The 23564-nt window shown below is 46.4% G+C and overlaps 1 protein-coding gene across 1 annotated transcript in view; it reads left to right on the forward strand.

Annotated features, from left to right (window-relative positions):
• inpp5a (inositol polyphosphate-5-phosphatase A) overlaps positions 1 to 23564 on the forward strand; it is a 206581-nt gene that overhangs the window by 106835 nt on the left and 76182 nt on the right. The window contains 6 exon segments of the mRNA XM_083774951.1: positions 11380 to 11443; positions 13771 to 13808; positions 13811 to 13860; positions 13862 to 13881; positions 17559 to 17645; positions 18146 to 18338. Coding sequence (XP_083631077.1) covers positions 11380 to 11443; positions 13771 to 13808; positions 13811 to 13860; positions 13862 to 13881; positions 17559 to 17645; positions 18146 to 18338 — 452 coding nt within the window.

Consider the following 23564-nt stretch of genomic DNA (forward strand, 5'->3'; position numbering starts at 1 on the left):
GAGAAAAGCCTCATTACTGCAACACACGGCACCATAGGCAGAAAAGCCCACCCTCTCATTGGGAGGGCACGGCTGTTTTTATGGGGTAATAGTTTAACAGGGGGGGACTGGATGGACAAAAGGATTGTTTGTCCCCCACATGCACCCTGAAGGAGCCGTTCTAAATCAATTGTCACGTGTGTGTCCCGTTTAATAGCATTAGAAAATGAGGACCTAAAGATAATTTTGGGTCTATTTGATATGAATATATCACAAGGCGTATGAGGCTAATTTGTTTTGAAAAGATGGCATTTTAATTGAGACGTTAAGAGACAAGAAGGGGAAAAAAGGAAAGGGGAAGAAGAAGAAAAAAGTCTAGGCCAATGCAACGCATATGACTGCAAATTCCCAACCATGTGGATGTTTCTTTTTTTTTTTGTCTATTTATATACTGGCTGGCCAAACTGAGAGGGAAAACATTTCCCCCAAATCAGATTAGGAAACTGTGAGCCTTATGAATTAAAAGACTGTTTCAACGGGAGAGCTGTGGATTTAGACCCAAAGACCTAATAAGTCCTATAGACTTGACAAGAGGAGAGAAAAAAAACTAACTAATAGCACAATAAATGTGCTTTATGGACTAATAAAACGTATATCACAGATCCTGGATGTGACAACACTTGACCATCTGGGGGGAACGTGTGACGCTGTCACCCTGACGGCTATAGCCTATATGCAGAAAGGCATTGTGAGCAGAGTGGTGGATGGGGGGGTGAAGGCATCATGAGAAAGCAGTGGTGGGACGAGCAGAGTGGTGGATGGGGGGGGTAAAGGCATCATGAGAAAGCAGTGGTGGGACGAGCAGAGTGGTGGATGGGGGGGGTAAAGGCATCATGAGAAAGCAGTGGTGGGACGAGCAGAGTGGTGGATGGGGGGGGTAAAGGCATCATGAGAAAGCAGTGGTGGGACGAGCAGAGTGGTGGATGGGGGGGTAAAGGCATCATGAGAAAGCAGTGGTGGGACGAGCAGAGTGGTGGATGGGGGGGGTAAAGGCATCATGAGAAAGCAGTGGTGGGACGAGCAGAGTGGTGGATGGGGGGGTAAAGGCATCATGAGAAAGCAGTGGTGGGACGAGCAGAGTGGTGGATGGGGGGGGTAAAGGCATCATGAGAAAGCAGTGGTGGGGCGAGCAGAGTGGTGGATGGGGGGGTAAAGACATCATGAGAAAGCAGTGGTGGGATGAGCAGAGTATTGGATGGGGGGGGTAAAGGCATCATGAGAAAGCAGTGGTGGGACGGGGGGTTTGGAGCAGAGTGGTGGGATGGGGGGGGTAAAGGCATCATGAGAAAGCAGTGGTGGGACGGGGGGTTTGGAGCAGAGTGGTGGATGGGGGGGGGGGGGGGGGTAAAGGCATCATGAGAATGCAGTGGTGGGACGGTGGGTTTGGAGCAGAGTGGTGGGATGGGGGGTAAAGGCATCATGAGAAAGCAGTGGTGGGATGAGCAGAGTGGTGGATGGGGGGGGGGGGGGGTAAAGGCATCATGAGAAAGCAGTGCTGGGACGGGGGGTTTGGAGCAGAGTGGTGGGATGGGGGGTAAAGGCATCATGAGAAAGCAGTGCTGGGACGGGGGGTTTGGCGTGAGCGTGGTCACTAAGTAGGCTCTATGTGTTTAACCCATTTTGACCTGAGAACAGATTCTACAAATGTCTTCTAAATTCTATGTCAGTTCTTCTCAAACATGTTCATGTTCAAGGAAAATCGTGTAAACGAAATGTACACGATTTTTCAAAAATATCAGATCTACAAGCTCATAGCGCGGCACAGAAACACCAAAAGGGGTTCCCGCCCAGAAGGGGTTAAAATGTGCTGCACAATACCTGCTAATTCTATTAAGTGCTGGTGCGGCGTGGCAGTGTGGTTACGGGGTTGATGTAAATGGACGGCCGGTTGACTAAACAATGCACGAGCATTAGAATAAGGTGATTGGATGACAGAGTGGAGTGGACGAAACCTTAACCCGTTAAGGACGGGAAACGCTATATCCCTTTGTCGCTTTGGTGTTTAACCACTTTGACCATTATTTAAAACTTTAGCTGTTGAAACATAGCAGATCTACAAGCTCGTAGCGCGGCACTCGAGCTTGTAGATCTGCTTTTTTTTATCGTGACAATGTGACGCAAATCTTTGAATATATATTCTTATTTCTTTCACGGCGAACGTTTTTTTTTACTCTTTGCTTCTTGGGGTCCGTGAAACAACATATTTTCAGATGGTGGTCGGTAGCCAAATTACATATACTTTTTGGGGGTCCTTGACATGAAATGAATCACTGACATGATTTATTCTACATGTTGCAGAATCAGGTCTCGGGTCTAAACGGGTTAAAGCCCGGCCACCCCCGGGCCTTGCCAAGTCCATTATGTGTATTGGAGACATCTTGAGATTCGTCATAGGGAGATGCGAGTTCCGTAGTGGCTCGGTGGGGGGGGTGGGGGGTACACCATCGTTTCGTTAGCGCTCCTCATTGTGAGAATGGCTTCCACCTTGCGACACCCAGGTGGAGGTAATGCAATGAAATGAGGCCGTCACCCAAAACAATCCCCCATAAACAGGCCCTCTTTCCAATCTTTGTCTGGGACCTTTGGGCCGCTTTAAGAAGCCGTGTGCAGTCAACTTGTTCCAAGGACAGACAGGGTCTTGAGTCCCGCAGTACTGTAAAAGTCTACGTGTCAATTTACACTCTTGTACACTCTCCTGTGATGGAATTGGTTCATACTGAACATCTTGTTAGATGGGGTACATTTTTACTTGCGCCAGCAGAGTGCGCAAGTAGTGTGGTCGGCTGGACCGAAAATGGTATGTATGTATCAATCAAATCAAATGTATTTATATAGCACATTTAAAAACAACTCATTGTACCAAAGTGCTTCACATAGTACAATACAATACAATACAATACAATACAATACAATACAATGCAATGCAGAAGACAGTCAATAATTAAACAGGCAATTATAACAAAGTAATCTAACATAGTGCAAGTTCATGTGGGGGATTCAAAGGCTTGTGATATATAAAAAAAAGTTTGAAGTTGTGATCCATAAGCCTCTGTAGGGGGCTTCGTCAGCAGACACAATCAGCAGATAAAACATGATTTATTGTATATGTATCGTGCATTCCTAGTATAAAATACATTATTTTAGAGTTTGTTTTCTAGTGCGTATAAATGTATGGAAGCTATATGCGAACGTTTGTCTTTTAATTGTGAGGACTAATGAGCATATTATCTAGACATTAACCCCACCATTATAAAGATGTCGTGGCATTCAATAAAGCATGTGTTCCTGACAGCACATCTGATTGACCTTTTCTGTGCGTGCGTCTGCCTGTACGTGATTTGACGGAGGAGGGAACTCCAGGGATTTCTGTGCAATGAGATATAGAGTTGGGAAATCAGGCCTTGGCTTTTTATCCGATGTGCTGTCTGGAAGGCAACGAAACAAGTAGTATGTTGTTGTTGTGATTTTCTATAGTGGATTCAAATGCAAATGTGAATCCACTATAGAGTATAGGTCTGCTATTTTTGAAAAATCGTGAAAATGTGGCACAAATTTGGAATACCCGGTATATATTTTTTCAGAACGAATGTTTTTAACTCAAATCTTTGCTTCTGGGGGGGGGGTCCCTGGAACAACATATTTTCAGATGGGGGTCGGAGGCCAATTACATATAATTTTTGGGGTCCTTGACATGAAATATTGAGCACCACTGACCTAGAAACATGGGGTTTTTCAGAAAACTGGAGGATTTAGATGATTTTTTTTAACGGGGTTGAACTGTCTGAGTTGCTCCAGTGCCTCCTTTTCTCCTTATGCAATACATTTGTGTCGGATCTGTGTGTGGCATCCCGTCTGAAGAGTGGCTTATGCTTGTGTTGTTGCTGCTGACGCATAGCTAAGAGCGTCATAAGCACGCGCCCGTCCTGCGCTGAAGGTAGAAGATCTACAAGTTCTCTACCTCTCGCAATGCACATGCGCTTTGGGCTTGTACATCAGTGTTTTTCCCGCAGCTAGTTGAATCTACTGATTCATAACTTTAGGAACGATCCAACGTCCGATTCAGACACACGTGCATCGATGCAGTCACATCGTTAATGTTAAAATCGAATACCGATTCATATGAATATTTTTTTCGCCACTAATTTGTATCCATAGTAATAAATGTTTCCCTTAAAAACCTGCACTATCCACAAGTTTCACACATATTTAATATATTTGATAAATAGTCACTGTCGATTTCAAATCATTGAATCGTACCGTATCGCCATAATGAACCAATATCGTCCATGTCAACCATAAGCGGCTAGACACTCAGGCGCGGAGCCAGGAATTCTTTATGAGTATAAGGCATAGCCAATACGAGGTAACACTGTGTGGGTTTATAGTTCAGCTCAGCTGTATTCTACATCTACATGAGAAAAAGCAGCAGGCTGCTCTGGACCAGAGCGCACAGGGGCATAAAGCGGTGTTTTTTAATACAGTACCTGTCCTGCAAGGCGAGTAGGGGTGATGTGATGGCCCCATACAAAGCCATGAATTAGTATTTCTACGGCCGAGGGTAGCTTCACTAAATGGACAGGCGATTGTCTGTACGAGTTGTCAATGGAATGCAGCACAGCTATTGTTGTCCGGGGAGGTGTTACATTCCATTTCTTTGCCGGCACACTTTGGCATTTCAGACGGCACACTAAAGTGGCACACAGGTTGGAAAAAGTTAGATGACTGCTAAATGATGACAACGAACATACTTTTATTTTGTACTTTCATGAACCACAACTCCACAAGCACTGCACCAGATATAATGGAGCCTACATGAGAGAAAAAGGGAAAAAAGCCTCTTGTTCTATATTGAAGCCAAGATACCACAGCTGCTTGTTGTTATGTGCGTAATTTTCCATTGATTTCAGTATAGTTTGGAATTTTGTTAGATATAGTGTTGTTGGTAGCTCCTCCATAGCTGACCCAATTGTCTCTGTAGAGACCGACAGGCAACAAAAGCAGCAACAGGGACTGACCTCTGGTTCTTCCCTCTGGTTCTTCCCCAGCGCGGGTGGTGGTGGTGAGCGGGGCTGGTGTGATTGCTGCCGGTCAGCCGGTATAAGCAGTGCCGGTAGCCTATACCCTACCGCACAGGTTTAGGTGTCCTCGCGTCCAAAATAAGTTTACCCTGGCCTGGACAAACTTTTTTCTTTCTCCGGTGCTGCTATTGCTGTGTCTCTGCTTTGCTTTGCTCAAATGAAGATTAAGGTGAGCATTGGCACCTATTTTTATATAAAGCCATTGCTGGGATGGTCCCTGACTATATTTGCTCCATGATGGAACTGAACAATAGCACCTATCAGACCCGCTCTAGTGATTTCTTAAGGTTCCTCGGGCTCAGGCAGAGTTGGGCAAAACAGCTATTTCTGTCAATGGTCTAACTTCGTGGAATGAACTCCAAAACTCCTTAAAACTGAGCTCGCTGCCATCCTTCGGTCAGTTCAAATGGATGAATGGAGAATCGGGATGACTGGACGTGACAATGGAAGTCTGAGGACGACCTAGACTCCTAGAGAGAGGAAGTGAAAATCTGTGTTTCTTTTTCACCGCACTGGAACTGTAGTGTCATGAGACACAGTTGTGAACCGTAATCATTATTGATATTAACGATATTAACGAATGTTGGAAAATGTATACATTTCTCTACTGAATAAATACATATATTCCAAATGTGTATCTATTTCCAGTTAACATACACTCGTAGACACGTGTGGTCATTCCTCTACTCCACAAACTGGCCACCCAACACTTTGTTATAGTGGCTTGGGGACAGTAGAGCATTGCCCCCAGAAGTTGCACACTGACACCCTAATGGTGTGTGTGCCTGTGTGTGTGTGCCTGCCTGTGTGTGTGTGCCTGTGTGTGCCTGCCTGCCTGCCTGTGTGTGCGTGCATGCGTGTGTCAGGCCTCCCGAGGATTGGCCCGATTCTCCCCCTCATGCAGCACAAGACTGCGGCCGGGGGTTTGCGACCTTGCAGAGAAATTATTACTTTTATGTTTGCTTTATGGCTCATTTTTCACATTAAACGTGGAAAAATCTATTCAGAGGTCACGGAATTCCTGCTTCTTTTCGCCGGGCGGAACTCATCTCCGCAGCCCTCGGTATCGATAAAGCATTCAGCGGAGCAGAGCGCGTGGCCCGATGGACTGGACTGTCCTCCACGCAATGACTGTTGTTTTCCTCGACTAAAACTCAGATGAAAAATGTCCGTCGACTGCCTTTTTCCACAGACGAAAACTAAATGAAAACTAAGCTATGATGACTAAACTAAGACTAAATATACTGACGATTTTGTCAACAAATAAAAACTAGACTAAAATGTTAGGAAGGGACTAGTGGACAAGAGATTTTACACTAGGTTGCATGCTGAAAATAGCAGATCTACAAGCTCACAACGCATTGTGGGCTTGTAGATCGGCTATTTTCAGCAAGGGGAGTTTCCCTGGCCGGACGTATAGGGCGTGGAAGGAACACGTTATTCCTACCAGTTCCTTTCCCCTCCATCAGGTGCCCCGGCTGGCCAGGGAGAGGCCATATAGAGACCAGTTCCTTTCCCCTCCATCAGGTGCCCCGGCTGGCCAAGGGGAGGCAGTATAGAGACCAGTTCCTTTCCCCTCCATCAGGCACCTCGGCTGGCCAGGGGGAGGCAGTATAGAGACCAGTTCCTTTCCCCTCCATCAGGCGCCCCGGCTGGCCAGGTGGAGGTAGCTTAGAGCAGTGGTTCCAAAAGTGGGGTCCGGGGACCCCCAGGGGTCCTTGAGGGAGTTCCAGGGGGTCCCCAGCTCAATTATAGTTTGGAACCAAATGGACCCTTATGGGTCTAACTCTGAGAGTGTAAAAATATCAGAGTTAAATGGGGGTCCGTAGACTAATGCATGTAAAACTGGGCGTCCTTGAAATGAAACGGGTTGAGAATCACTGCTGGAGCCATGAAAACCTTCTCTTATGGTGGTTCCTGGCATATATTTTTCAAATGGGGGTCCGCGGGATAATTAGTGTCAATTTGGGGGTCCTTGACATGAAAAGGTTTGGGAACCACTGGTTTAGAGACCAGGACACATACACACCTGCGCAGTGCGCACACACACATAGAGAGAGAGAGAGAGAGACACCACTTGGTGTCATTGAGACTTGTCCTTTTCCTCCCGAGCTGCGTCGGGCCGGCCGGACGGCCCGCCCCGGCCCGGCCCGGCCCGGCCCGGCCCCGACGCCACACGGCGATAAGAGATAGCATTGCCAGAACGAGTCATAAAACGTTGGCTTTTATGGCTCTGTTATTGTCTTTCCGTCTACAATTATAGTGATTACTCATTCCCCCCTTTACCTCCCCGGTCGGCCCTCGCGGCCGCACTTAATAGACTGCATTTTACTAATGGAAAATTAAGTAGCGGCCGTGGCAGCGGGGGTTTATAAATATGTAAAATATACTTTTAATTATTTCAAGTGAGTCTGGCAGCTAATCAATAAAGTGGCACGTGACAAACATACGCTTGCCACGGGGCTATTGTAGAGCTACTGGTAAAAGATAAGCATGGCCTGTCAGCGCAGCCCGCGGCCCCTAATGAATATTTTGAGCCTGTCATGTAGTGAGACAAATGGATTAATTGTGCCCTGCTAATATAATAGGTTCTTCATGAAGAGAGGAGAGGAGAGGAGAGGAGAGGAGAGGACACGAGCAGCAGCTGCTAGGTTTTGAACCCTGACGTCAAATAAATATTTATTGGGGGTTTTGGGGGGGGGGGTTAAGTAGATTTTTGTGATTACACAGATAGCCACTTAGCCACGGTTGTTTATTCATTTATTTGGAAAGTTGATTAATGACAAATTGCTCGATGTCATATTAATTCTATTTTTGGCCCGTCTCGCTCACCGCGTGGGGCATCCGCGGAGCAATCGATGTGTCCCCGCCGCGGGAGAAACGGATGGCGTTTCTAAATGAATGTGGCTACAGTTCTGTTGCACACGGCTAGAAGTAATGGAGGGTTTTAGTGAGGTTAAGAGTTTTTGTTGTGCACGGACGGACTGTATTGCATTGCACAGAACGGGATGTCTTATACAGACAGTGTGGTGTTGTATGACAAATCAACAGTTTTTCCATATGCCACGTTCTACTGCAAGTTTATAAAGATGAGCTTGTCAAATAGAGATGTCCAGATACTGTATCGGAAAAGTATCGGATCGGCCATTATTTGGTCATATCTGTTCATAGATATCGGTATAGGCAATTATGCCAGTCTAACCACAGATCCGACACAAGGGTAAGGGGTAAATAAAATGTTGGGGCATGTGGAGTTTGCTTTGGAGTTGCCCAAACTGCAAGTGCACATTTGAGTGAGGAGTCTGCTATAAACACAACACGATATATATAAATAGATATAGATAGCTATAAACACTATTCCCGGTCGGTGGACTTCAAAATAAGATTTTTTTCTTTTTGTATTATAAATATTATTCTTCGGTATCTGTATCGGCTAACGGGATCGGATCGGAAACAAAAAAAGTGTATCGAGACATCCCTATTGTCAAACTAAGGTGTGTTTGTGATTACATTCAGGGGGAGAAGTACACATTGGATACTATTTTGTTTGTTTTTTCTTCTAAGAAGCTAACAATATAAAATTTGGCCTTTTTTAATTTTGTTATTTCACTGCCTTTAAGTTGAGGATTTTGCACAATATAGTACTGAAAAATCATTAGCCCTTCTTTATTAACGTTTCTCCCCAAATTTGTTGTATCTCGCCTTATCTCAAAGTCTAGTCTGATGAATTGTACCACTAGACAACAATTAGCACAGCCTCGCCATTTTGACAAATTACGCTCCCCCCCCCCCTCCTCTTTTTCCTGCTCTCCGTCTCTCACTCAGCCGTCCGTCCGTTGGCAGTTTGAGGTGAAAGAGAACATAAAGACAAGCGAGCACAAATGAGCGCATGCATGAGGCGGGCCTTCCTTCCTGGAAGCCGTCCTCTCACGGTGGGAAGCGGTGACCTTGAGTCCTCCCTTGGACTGATGCTGTCCCCCCCCCCCCCCCCCCCGCCCCCTGTTCGCTGTCCTCAGTCAGATGGAGGGAGGGGGGTTGGGGGGTATGGAGGGAGCGTGATAGGACGGCGCGGGGGGGGGGTTGGGGTCGCCAGCCGCTGTTCTCATCAATTAAATGTGCGACAGTGTTTTCCGTTGGCTGAACTTCTATGTCAAGGAGATGGGCAGGACCTCATGTTTGTGCTTTTGACAAATCAGCAAATGTTTAATCTCAAAGATGTGCCGGTGCTCATAAATAATGCAAGGGGAGGGGGAGGGGGGGACCCGAACTCTTCTCTCTCTCTCTCTCTCTCTCTCTCTCTTCCCCCCCCCCCCCCCCTCCCACTGTCAGGGAGAAGGGGTGTCTGTGTCCTGCTGTCTCAAAAAATAAATAAATAAAAAATCAAACAGAAAAAGGCCTTTAGACTAAATAAATCCTCAGACCTTTTCGTCATCCACACACAGTCTCCTCCCTACTTTGATTGGATAATATCCTCATCCTCTTCTTCGTCTCAATCGTACCTGACCCTGCCTGGCGTCACATGACTGCTCAGACCGGCTTTGTATCATAACTCTACTTCATGGACATTTTTCATCCTCTTTTTTTTCTCTCTCTCTCTCCCTTCCCGTCTTCCTGCCTTGTTGCTCGTCTTGTACTTCTCATTTATAACGTGGTATAGTCTCGCGTGGCCAGACGTGTTGCCTCTCGCAATTTCCAAATGCTTCCGTCATACAGTCTGGACAGTAATGGACAGTAGGACAGTAGTCTGGACAGTAACGGGCAGTAGGACAGTAACTGACAGTAGGACAGTAGTCTGGACAGTAACGGACAGTAGGACAGTAGTCTGGACAGTAACGGACAGTAGGACAGTAGTCTGGACAGTAACGGACAGTAGGACAGTAACGGACAGGACAGTAGTCTGGACAGTAACGGACAGTAGGACAGTAACGGACAGTAGGACAGTAGTCTGGACAGTAACGGAAGGCTAACGTTATTCACTCCCCCCCCCCTTCACCTCCCTGCTGCATTCTCTTCATGGCGCCAGTGTTGTTTTTGGCAGCAAAATTAGATTTTAGTTTAGTCATAGTCTTTGGACTTAAGTTTTAGACTCATTTCAGTCACCTGGAATGTGTTAGTGTTAGTCTAGTTTTAGTAGACTAAATGTCATAAGATTTTTGTCGACTAAATCTACAGTTGTTTTGGTCAACTAAAATGTATTTTGGCGGGCCTTGATGCCGTCGTAATGAGTGTTTTTACACTTGCTGAAAATAGCTAATCTACAAGCTCACAACATGCAACCAAGTGTAAAATGACTTATACTTGTCCACTAGTCCCTTCCTAACATTTTTATTTGTCGACAAACTGTCGACGAAATTGTCAGTATATTTTAGTTTTAGTCAACGTAGCTTAGTTTTAATTGCATTTTAGTTTTTTGAAAAGAGGTAGTCGACGAACATTTTTCGTCTTAGTTTTAGTCAACGAAAACAACACTGCATGGCACTGTGTATATTCTGAAACGGAGAATGTGAGAGTTGTGTGGCTGGCTGTGCCAACGGCAGATTTATCCCCAGGCGAAGGTTCTGCCATCTCTCAAAGACTGAGAGGATTGAGGTCGGCGGCTTTGCCTCCGTTTGGCCCCTAAAATGTAAAGAGGGCGACAGAAAGCAGAGTGTAGTGGACTGTGAACCGCATCAAATCCCCCTCGCGGGGTGGCGGCGCAACTTCCTCACCCCTTCCCACACGCTTTGAGTGGCTCGTCCGCCCAACTGGGAAAGTTTCCCCCGATTGTTCACCGGGGGGGGGGGGAAATTAAGTTTTTAAGCCTATTGAAGGTGATCTTTTGCTCATTCAAAAAGTCCATTTGAATGTGTCCTTATTTTTTTGAAAGGCTCAGATAATTGATTCTCCATATTAGTGGTGAAGAATGGTGCTGCACAGCACATCACAGCACAGCGGCCTGGTCCAGGTTACTGTACTGCCAGCAGTTTGCACCTGTTGTGTTGGTCATACAGTAGTACTGTACTGTACTTTATGTGCGTATTGCGGTACTGGGGTTTATGACTTCCAGACCAATGTCAGAGTTGTGAGACATAATGGTAGATGTAGAGTGTGATCTTCTGCCTGACGTGTTCATGTGTTTCTGCCTGCGTTTGACATGATAGATTGAGAGATAGATAGATAGAGAGATAGAGAGATAGATAGATAGATAGATACAGACATATATACAGACAGATATAGATAGTGGGACACTATACTAATGCACTGCCCGTCTCTCTTCCTGCAGGCTCTTGGAAGTATCTACTTTATCCACGAATCTTTGAAAAACATCCAGCAGTATGATTTCAAAGGTAAGCCGGTCCTCATTGCGCGCGCGCACACACACACACACACACACACACACACACACACACACACACACACACACACACACACACACACACACACACACACATCCCAGCTTGCATATCACACACATACCCAAGGCTATTGCAGGGCTATTCCCCCACTTCCATCAGGAGCCAGAAGGGTAAGATAAGATTAGCTTTGAGGATAATGTAAAAGATCCGGCGGTTAGAATGTGTAATGCTTATTAATATTGGGATTTAATTCGTTAGATTTCGGGGCGGGCGGTAATGGGCGCGTGTGTGCGCTGCGAGGTTATTGGACAGTTACGGCTGGTCTCATCAGCCTGCCGTGTCAGAGGGCCCGCGGGTGCGACCACCGCGCTAATTAAAAAGGGGATATAGATGTTGAGGCGCCTCGTCTCGCTATTACACCCGAGTCAGCATTAAGCACCGTTCACCCCCAGTGAAGGACAGGGCAGGAGGGGGGGGGGTCCACCCCTTGAGACACACACACACACACACACACACACTTTAACCATTTATTTATGTCCACACAAAGGAGATGCATACAAGGACACAAATATTATAGGTGCATTTTAGAGTTACACTCACAAAATCGTGGTATGTGTTTTCAGGGTGCTATAGGCATGTCACGCCAATTATAGCAGAGACATCACAATACTTTGCCAGCCTTTTTTGCCTCCTTTTTGGGCATCCCCAGTTGTCTAACTGATTGTTAGAGCGTGCTGTACTGTATGCCCTCTAGGCTCCCAAATATAAAGACACGCATAAACGTGTCTGGTAATTATTTGGAGAAGTTTCAATTTGAGTAAAGGAAACTTCTTGGGGAGATCAAAGGCAAGCGCACCACCACCACATGGTAGTGAGGTGAATTAATCGCAGCACTAGTTGGCTGTCCAGTTCATTTTAGTTTCTCTTGTGTTTTAAGAGAGAGACTTTAAGACGTCAAGCACTTTGAGGTTAACCCATTCTGGGTGGGAACCCCTTTTTGGTGTTTTAATAGAATATGTTGAGAATCGTGTGAGAATCGTGGTCTCAATTATTTATGGAGGAAAGTCCAGATTGACTTTTTGAGCAGCACTGCCACATCACATGGCTCTGTCTGTGTCCTGTAACAGGACACAGACAGAGCCACATCACGTGGCTCTGTCTGTGGTCTGTAACAGGACACAGACAGAGCCACATCACGTGGCTCTGTCTGTGTCCTGTAACAGGACACAGACAGAGCCACATCACGTGGCTCTGTCTGTGTCCTGTAACAGGACACAGACAGAGCCACATCACGTGGCTCTGTCTGTGGTCTGTAACAGGACACAGACAGAGCCACATCACATGGCTCTGGCTGTGTCCTGTTACAGGACACACAGAGCCACATCACATGGCTCTGGCTGTGTCCTGTTACAGGACACAGACAGAGCCAAATCACATGGCTCTGTCTGTGTCCTGTAACAGGACACAGACAGAGCCACATCACATGGCTCTGGCTGTGTCCTGTAACAGGACACAGACAGAGCCACATCACATGGCTCTGTCTGTGGTCTGTAACAGGACACAGATAGAGCCACATCACATGGCTCTGTCTGTGTCCTGTAACAGGACACAGGCCACTCTGTGTCTGTGGTCTGTAAAATATCTGCTGCTTGCCCTTCTTGGCATCGGGTCAGCTGCGTTTCTCGTCCTCACCAGCAGGTGGAGCAGTTGTCTGAGGGAATCTGTGGGGGTGTGGGGGGGGGGGGGTAGTCTCAAATCTACTGGCATTAAGGAGTTTCTTCTGACTCTCAAAAAAAGATTAATCTTTTTTTTTTTTAAATAATACCTCCTTTCTCTTATCCCCTTACACCAGTATAGTTCTCAACCAGTGGTCCGCAGCTGTATGATGGAGATTGGTAACCAAATGGACCCTTAAAGATGTTTAACTCTTGGTTTAATTTTACACTTTCAAGAGTTAAACATAATATGCATTGCTTATGTTAATGTACAAGAAGTCTAGATACACAATTAGAGAATGTGGAGGAATTGTCATTTACTTGTCAGTTATTTATCCTAATGGTATATACCAACATCAATACAGAATGGACATGTGTTGAAGACCACTGCCTTACACTCATAACTCCCCCCTCTCTCTCTCTCTCTCTCTCTGTCTCTCTCTCTCTCTGTCTCTGTCTCTCTGTCTCTCTCTCTCTCTCTCTCTCTCTCTCTCTCTCTCTCTCTTCTCTCTCTCTCTCTCTCTCTCTCTCCTGTCTCTCTGTCTCTCTCTCTCTCTCTCTCTCTCTCTCTCTCTCTCTCTCTTCCCCCCCCCCCCCATATAGCCAAGAAGTTCAGGAAGGTGGTTGGGAAGGAGAGCTGCCAGCTCAGGACACACTAGAAAGCACACCCATGCTGAGAAGGAGAAGTTTCCCCAGACTACTTCCCAGAGGTGGGTGTGTGAACGTTTGCTCATCCTGACACTTAATTCATTACTCCCATTGGCTGACCCGACATGACGGGGACCGGCGTGTGATTGGTCAGCCCACCGTGTTGTCGAAACGCACGGACGACAGCTGTCCGTTTTAAAGGCTTTGGCCGACTTGGATTGACGGGCGTGAAGACATGAAGAGGTGAAAAGTGTCATTAGCCCATTCCGGGCAGGAACCCTTTTTGGTGTTTTTTAAGCATTATGTTATACTGTATAGCTATTGAAAAATAGCAGATCTACAAGCACGTAGATCTTGTAGATCTATTTTTTTTTATTAATGGGAAAATGTGGAGCGAATGTTTTAACTCACCCTGGAACATAGGGCGCGTTCGGAAATAGCACACTGAGCACACTGTGCAATGCAAACTAATAGGCGAGTGCGCTCTGGTGTGGTATTTCCGAACGCACCCATGTTTTCAGATAATTCTGGGGGTCCTTGACATGAAAACGCTCCACTAAAATCTAAACATAGGTTTTTCAGAAAACTGTTTTTTAATCAGCCTCAGGTCTAAATGGCCCTATAACCTTTCAATAGAAAGTAAATAAAGTTGCTGAATTAGTCCAATTTGGCAGTGCTATTTATTGCCCTTTCTTTTTTTTTTCTCACCGCACAAATCATTTTATGGAATCAATTTAATATTGCATAATCCTGATTGAAAAATAGCACACCGGAAAAAATAAATCTGGGAACGATAATTAATTTTCTGTCAACAAAAGTTAAAAAGCCGCCGCCCCCATAAAGCATTCTAACTGCAGGGTCTGTTTAGATTTGTCCCGACATCCACTCTGCTGAAATGTACAGTAATGGAAGTTCTTTTACCATTTTTCTCATTGATTTTTCATAAACCATGAAAAAGATTATATTTTTTTTGGCTTTTCTGCCTTTATTTATAGTTTCAAGTGAGGATTGACAGGAAAGAGAGAGAGAGAGAAGGGGAGAGTCACGCAGGAAAGGTCGTCATGAACGGACTCGAACACGCGACGCGCTGTCAGGCCAGAGCATATACAGTATGTGGCGCCATGCGCCATGCGCCTGGACCGCTAGGCCAGCGGGCGCACCCTCTGCTTCTGTTTATCCCCGGTATTATTTTTGTCCTGTTTATTGTTTTGTTTCTTCTCTTCCTTTATTTTTATTTAAATTGCTTTACTGCAGTCCAACTTTTTCCCTCTGCACCAAAGAAGAAGAAATCCAACCAACGCTTGGCTGAGTTGAATAGTAAAAAAAATTAATAATAATAATAATCTGATTGGAGAAACAGCGAAAACCTTCCTTCCTTCCTTCCTTCCTTCAGCCCATTTAGACCTGAGGACGATTCTACAAATGTCTTCTAGATCAGACAGTTTTCTGAAAAAACACATGTTCCTATGTCAGTCGTTCTCAAACATTTTCACGTCAAGGACCCCCAAAATGTATGTAATTGGCCACCGACCCCCATCTGAAAATATGTTGTTCCAGGGACCCCCCCCCCCCCCAGAAAGCAAAGATTCGAGTTCAAAACGTTCGCTTTGAAAGAATATACATTCAAAGATTTGCGCCCAACATTTTCACGACTTTTCAAAAATAGCAGACCTACAAGCTGTTCCAGGGATCCCCCCCACCCCCCCCAGAAGCAAAGATTCTAGTTCAAAACGTTCGCTTTGAAAGAATATACATTCAAAGATTTGCGCCAACATTTTCACGACTTTTCAAAAAATAGCAGACCTACAAGCTCGTAGCGCAGCACTCTGTGCCGCACTATGAACTTGTAGATCTGCTTTCTCTTCAATAGCTAAAGTGTAACATTGTTTAAAACACCAAAAGTGGGTTCCCTGGTCCGCTGAGTTTCCTGTGGAGCAATCTCTCTCTCTCTCTCTCTCCGCCGTGGTTGGGTTGTGTTGTTGTTCCGTTCCCGTGGTTCCCCCCCCTCCTCCACCGGGGCGCTGAGCGAGGGCGAGCCCAGCGCTGAGTGGAGACCGTTCTGATATAGTAATAAAGACCACCAGACCCCCCTCCCCTCACCCTCCCCCCCCCCTCCTCCCCTCCCGTGTCATCCCTGCACTCCTCGCTCATCTGTCAACCATGCTCCGGCGACCACCTCCGCAAATATATGCAAAGGAGATGGATACGGCCTCCTTCACACACACACACACACACACACGTCCCCCAATTTCCGTCTTTCACACACACGCACGCACACGCACACTCACACACGCACTCACACACAACACACACAGACAAGAACGACCCCCCCCCCCCACACACACACACACACACAAGAACGACCCCCCCACACACACACACTCGCACGCACACCCATATGCATAAACTTGCATGTACTCATATAAACATTCGACTCACACGCATGCACACACACACACACACACACACACACACACACACACACATACTGTACACCTACAGTACATGTATGCTGTCTGGAGGAAAACCACCCGAGTTTTTTTGGTTTTTGATTTTTGATTTTATTTGTATGTTTATTTGTGGTGTTTAGAAAATATTGAACCAATGGAAAAGTAGTAATAAACGCTTAGGGGCAAAAACTCTAACTCCATTGGACCCTCAAACTGTCTTCTAAAGCAACTAACTCCACCACTTCTCCCCCTCTCATGGAAGTAATTGACAACATATAAAGTCACAACACTAACTTTGACGAGGCAGTATTGCTTTGTTTAAAAATATATACGTTTTTTTCCTGAAACACTTTAAGTGAGTTAAGTGGTTTCTTCCCAACAAGACAGCAGAGATGTGCATAAACTTGCATGTACACAGACACACACACACGTGCACACGCGCCCGTGAAGCAGCAGGCATCTCAGTGCTGCGTCTTCTCACTCGCGCAATTTTTTTGAAGATGATCTAAAACCAATTACATTGATTGAGGCGCGGAGCCATTTAAAATGATTACAGCAAACCGTTGTTCTGCGCTTAAGAGAGGGTGAGAGCGGATGAGGGGTGTGGGGGGGAGAGAAACAACAACGATGCACACAACAAAAAGGACCGGGAGTGATATAGGGTTGGTGGGGGGGGGTGGTGCAGGGGTGCAGATGAGAAAAGTTTGCCCCCCCCCACCCCCACCAGCGTTGATTTATCCGTCCTTCCCGCTAGGGTTATGAATCCAGGATGATGCTCGCGGGAGCAGCACTCCAGATAATGTTAGAGGCCATTTAAAAAGAGTAGATTTGTGTAGTCTATCAGGATCCCATGTTTTTCTTTTTTTGTCTTTCTTTTTTTTTCTTGTCCCCTCCTCCTCCTCCTCTTCCTCTCTTCCTCCTCCGCCGCCGGTCGCTCTCCCTCCGTCCGTAGTGAGAAATTGGTTGTTATCATAGATCACAGATACTGCTCAAACCTCTTATGAAAGATGAATTAATTTCACTAATGCTTTAATGCAAAGCTCTCATGAGGGGAGGCAGGCTGGCGATAACCCCTCGCGTCGTCCCCGCTTCCTTTCCGTCCATGATTTATGCCCCTCTTTTAGTAGATGAAACCGCCTAGATTTGCCATCCATCTGCAAGCTTTGAGGAATCCTATTAGGGGGGGGGGAGGAGGAGGGGGGGTCTCGGATTGGGGACGGAGCGGGACTCGGCGGGCGTGCGGAGGAGGGGGGGGACCCCGAACCTGGTTCCTCCTCCTCGTTGTCCCTTCAGCTGCTGCTGCTGGGCCCCCCGACGGGACGGGACGGTTGGCGTGGCCCCCCGACGGGACGGGGACGGTTGGCGTGGTCACATCGTGCGGTCAGTTTGTTGAGGCAAAGCGTGGCGAGATGACATTGGGTTATGTCAAACCTCGTCCATGCAGGTGCCAACCAAAGTCGAGGTCTCGTTGACCCATTCAGGACGGGAACCTCTCTTGGTGTTTTTAAGCCTTATGTTATACTTTTGCAAAAAAAAATTAATCTTTGAAAATGTGTCGCAAAACTTTGAATAAATATTCTTTCAGAGCGAACGTTTTTTTAACTCATATCTTTGTTTATGGGGTGTCCCTGGAACTACATGTTTTCAAGATGGGGGTCGGCGGCCCAATTACATATTTTTGGGGGGGGTCCTTGACATGAAACAATTTGAGCACCACTGACATAGAAACATAGGGTTTTACTGACATAGAAACATACTGTAGGGTTTTTCAGAAAACTGTCATGATTTAGAAGACATTTGTCAAATCTGGTCTCTGGTCTAAATGTCCCCTAATTGTTTTTCAATTGGAGTCAATTTGGATCTGTGTTGGAGTAACACAGTATTAGAGACGGCCATGAGTCAGAGACCACCACCAAGGCAGTTGGATGCAGTATTACAGACGGCCATGAGTCAGAGACCACCACCAAGGCAGGTTGGATGCAGTATTACAGACGGCCATGAGTCCGAGACCACCACCAAGGCAGGTTGGATGCAGTATTACCAGACGGCCATGAGTCGGAGACCTCCACCAAGGCAGGTTGGATGCCAGTGCAATGGCCAATAGACTGGTGTGTTCTGAAGCCTTTTAAGCTGCAATGGAAACAAGGCAAAACATCTGCTGGACAAATTGTCATATATGGGATTTGTGGACTGTTATATCATAGTCCACTGGCAAATCAGAGCACTTGTTTGAGCCAGAAAACCCCAGACCACAGAAAATGTACTGAATGTTAGGTTGGGGGACCCATAGATCCGAAGTCCCGTTTGTCCGAACATGCACTGCTCCCGTGCTTGCGGTTAGGTTTAGGTTTGCTCCCGTGCTTGCGTTTAGGTTAGGGTTAGAGATAAGGATAGTAAATTTCGGACCAATGAACCTTCGGACTAATGACATGTTACCGTTAGGATTTGAACATTTTCAAAGCGTGTCAGCAGGCAAGCTGCTGATGACATCATGTTGGGGGGGGTTTGTGTGTGCGCGTGTGTGTGTGTGTGTGTGTGTGTGTGTGTGTGTGTGTGTGTGTGTGTGTGTGTGTGTGTGTGTGTGTGTGTGTGTGCATGTGTGCGGCATTGCAATGCAGTTTAAAGACTATAGAATTAGGACCAAGAGACAAGATTGCCACTTACAATGTTGGAGAGCACTTGAGGGAGAGGATGCATTTTTAAACACACACAAGACGTCTGCTCTGCATTTGTATACGCACGCCGTACATTTTGTGAACATACTTTTAATGCCCCCACCCCTCAGCCCCAGGTGCAGGTGCACTTAGGCAGATTAATTTGCAGAGCCACACATAACATAAGGAACTCTCTTACAATGGTTAACATGGACAACCAGCAGCCACTACTGAATAGAAATCTGCATGCTGACATACGGTAAATTACTTTTACGGTGTGTTTTATTGGAAATAATTGTTCTCGCGTGGGAGTTATTATGTCATAACAACACAGGTCGGTTGAAATAAACTGCTCACTTGCGCACCCCTGGATTTTTTTTTTTTTTACCCCGTCCAGGACAGGCTTTCAGACGCGCCTCCTTGCAGACTTGGCTCAGATCTGAACCCATTTGATTTTTGCTGAACCCGTTGCGACCAGCATGCCCTTGCTGTCGTCGACCCCAGACATGCAGGGTTCGAACCCACAACCTTCCATCCTATAGCCACCTGTGACCTGCATGGTCCTCTACGTTGGGTGTGGCTGAAACAAGCAGCACCGTATATGTAAAAGTTCTGAGCTTTTAAGTGAAGGGGGGGGGGGGGGGGTGGGGGTTGGTGGGGGGGAGGGGTGCAGGAACATTAGATGAAAAGCGGAATCAGAAGGAACTGGACAAAATAGCAGGCACATTTCTTCTGAAAGGTTGACGTGATGGATTCAACAGGCCTGTCGTTCCTCATTGTTCCGTCAATCTTTCCAACACCCCCACCCCCACACGCGTGCACACACACACATGCACGCACACACCGGCCCTGAATTCCCTGTGGACCTTAATATTTATTTCTTTGGTGCAGTAATACATACATCGCCCCCCCCCAAAAAAAAGCAACCATTGCATCATAAGGATTTGTCATTGCCTTATATAAATAAAGTATACGACCCAGACCTTAATGTGCCCTTGCTATTGATTGTTTTACACAGCCGTAGGGAGGCAAGAAAGAAAAAGAAAAAAAACAGAAAGGGAGAAAATGGCCGACAGGCTGTATATCAACATCCGTATGAGTTTGTATTTGTTGTTTTGGCACCGTGACGGTGTCCATAAAAGCATGGACTTCTCATACCCTCTTAGAGCCCGCAGCCATAGTGCTGCTGCTGCGCGATACTGTACTGGATACTGTGATTGCTTTCAAGTACTGCCCTCGGAGAGGAAGTTAACTTCCTGAATGATGTCGTTTGGTTTTTTTTACTCGGATTTGAAAAGGCCATGAAACAGGATGTTGGAGTCGGATGCCTATACAGAACACGTAAGAAGTCGAGAAGTCGTTTAAAATCGGCATCGCAAAAATTCAATTTGTCGTCTTTCTCGTCGGCCCCTATAGACCAGGGGTTCTCAACGTTTTTGGCTGGGGACCCCCGGAAATGCTTGATGATTCTTAATCCATTCTAAGCATTCGTTTTGCACGAAAAACACTCCTGCTTGGGCTAAAATCGGCCATAGACACTTGCCCAAATGTGCCCAATTGTGATGACCTCATCACATTAAAGTGATGTCGGCTATGGCCGTTTTTAGCCGATGGGAGTGTTTTCGTGCAAAAATAATGATTGGAATGGATTCATAAAAAAACCCTAGTTTGACACGTCACATGCTACTTAAAGCATAATGAAGTTTAGAAACATTTTGCCTTATATTGGTTGTTGATGCCCCAACTTTCAGCAGCTGTCAAAAATTCCCCTAGGGCAGTTGAATACAAACCAATGTGGATATGTTAGTAGACATCCTTACAACACATTGGTGAAGAAAATTTTTCGTAAGAAATGTATTCCCAATTTGTATTAATATCCCTAATATCCCATAACTATTTACTTCAGTCACTTCAAGTGGAGAAGCTTCTTATACTGAACTTCACTTCCCATAATCCCACAGTGTGTGAAGTGTGTAAGCCTTTCTTGCTTTTCTTCTGCTTTCATTACTACGGTGCACATCCAGGTGTGTTCAATCATTACAATCACAAGTTTCCCAAATACTGGGTTATCTACGTTCTGTTTTTAATCATTATTATTTCAAAACATAGTTTAAAAAATAAACGTACAAATAAAAAAAACAGATTCAATGATTTATTTCTGCATAGGCTAATGAATAAATACAATAAAGATCTAAACGATTTCATATAAGGAAATTTGCCAATCTTGTAGACGTGCCGTTTTCACTAGTTTGGGGTTCCCGGGGCAAACATCTATAGTTTTTATTTTGAGTCACGGGCTCAAAGGTTTTAGAACCACTGACACATCACAGCACGATGGGGCCTGCTGGCGTGAGATTTCATGCTCAATCTTTTTTTTGTGTTTCCCCCCATTTTGTCCCTGTTGAATCAGTCAGAACTGGCCTGGTGGTGCACATAACAGGCTCCTCCTGCACATCATTGATTTGGTATATCTTAATCAGAGGACATACAGAGACACGCACTCCCTCGGGACAGACGCACGCACGCACGCACGCACATGCATCACGCCCCCGTCTCGTCTCATAAACCCTTGCTAGAGGTCTTCGCTTATTTGATGGGACCCCCGGATGATGGAATAAAGATAAATGCAGGTGTCTGCCGGGGTCCAAATCAATCAGGCTCCGTGTGTATTACATATTACTCACAGTGCATTTCTGTCACGGGGCCTTTTGTGTAACGCCCCCCCCCACACCGTACTGCACCTCCCTACCCACCCACCCCCAAAATCCACCCCCACACCACCACTACCATCCCACCGTAACATTATTTATGGGGCCTGGTTTCTCCCGAGCTGAAATATAGGAAAGGTCACGGAGTGTGCGTGGTGAACCGCATCGCAGGGGGTGCAGAGTGGTTGGGATGGGTGAGCAGGTCGGAGGGGAGGGGGGGAGAGAGGGGCGAGTGCTCTATCTCCCCTCTACTCTCTGTGTTCGTACCAGTGAGACAGATGACATTTGACGGCAAGAGGAAAGTTCCAATGGACACTGGAGTGTTCAGAGTTCTATATGGAGTGGTTGTTCAGTAATTGGGATTCTTTTTGATATAGTCTCTTATGGTGGACTAGTCTTGCAGAGCACGCACAGCACGCGCGCACACACGCCTACCATGAGTCTTGCCCCCTCCCCTCACCCCCTCTGTCCGCTCTGAAGATTGGAAATACTCAAGTACAAATATCTCCAAATTGTACTTCAGTGCAGTAAGTAAGTATAGTATGATGCATGCAGGGACTTAACCCCCAATCCAACCCCTGATGATGGTGAGTGCTGTACTTAAGTACAGTACCGATTGGTCTACTCTGGGTGGTTGTCCCCATAGATATAAAAAATATAGATGCCTCATTGGCTGCTGCAGTTCGTTGATCAGGAGCGATGGAGAACACACTCCCCCAGAGCTGGAAGAGGCCTCTTCCTTTATTTGTCGATGGTTGACTACTGTGGGTTCCATCTTGTCTAGTCTGGTTGGACTACTTTGGGTGGTTGTTCCATCTTGTCCCTCTGTCTGGTTGGTCTATACTCTGGTTGTCCCATCTCCCTATTGGCCAGCAAGCACCCTGGATGTGACCTGATGTGTAACGGCTCTTCATCACTGTCACGGGGGGGGGGTGGGGGGGACACCGTCCGTCACTGGCCTGTGGAAGGTCACCCAGTGTCACCTCTAGCCCTGTGACCTTTACCGCAACCCCACCTCTGACCCCCACCAAACTGCACCGCCACCCCCTCCACACACGAGCACGTACGCACACACATACACACATGAACACACCTCAACATAGCCAGGGCAGGCCATCAGACTGTGTGTGTGTGTGTGTGTGTGTGTTGTTGTGTGTGTGTGTGTCAGGGGGGCGGGCGATGACGTTTCAGGGAGAGATTAAGCGGTGCCAGACAAGCATCTGTGTCAGACCGTTGGCTCTGGCCTCAGGTGCAGCGATTTGTTCATATCAACCGACATATAGAGACATGTTGTCCTTGTGGACAGTGGAGGAGAGACCAGTCCATTGTGTGAGACATGTTGTCCTTGTGGACAGTGGAGGAGAGACCAGTCCATTGTGTGAGACATGTTGTCCTTGTGGACAGTGGAGGAGAGACCAGTCCATTGTGTGAGACATGTTGTCCTTGTGGACAGTGGAGGAGAGACCAGTCCATTGTGTGAGGGGTTCATGTCATTGTGTGGTCGTACAAGTGTTCGGACTGTATGATATAAGACACCCCTCAAAGAAACGGACTTCTTTGAAGACGCTCGTTCCAATTGACAGGGACCTTGGGATTGTCCGTTGTGGATTGATTGGACAAAAATAGCAAAACAATTGCTGATCTCAAGCACACATCCTTATGAGCTTGTAGATTGGTATTTATTTCTTTTCTTTTTAGAAAAAATCTAAATCTTCAGGTATAATGACGTGACCAAAATGGAGACACCATGGGGTTGATTTTGTGTTTACTGTGAACCCTGGCATGAGTGCATGCGTGTGTGTGTGCGTGAATCTGTGTGTGTTTGTGCACACGTGTCGTGTGTGTGCTCACGTGCGCGTGTGTGTTCATAAGCAAGCGATGAGTATGGCGGGGTCAATCAGTCATACGTGGAGGAAATGGGGCAATCTGAGGCTGCG

Source organism: Protomyctophum parallelum (assembly GCF_964188405.1).
Source record: "Protomyctophum parallelum genome assembly, chromosome: 10".
NCBI lineage: Eukaryota > Metazoa > Chordata > Actinopteri > Myctophiformes > Myctophidae > Protomyctophum > Protomyctophum parallelum.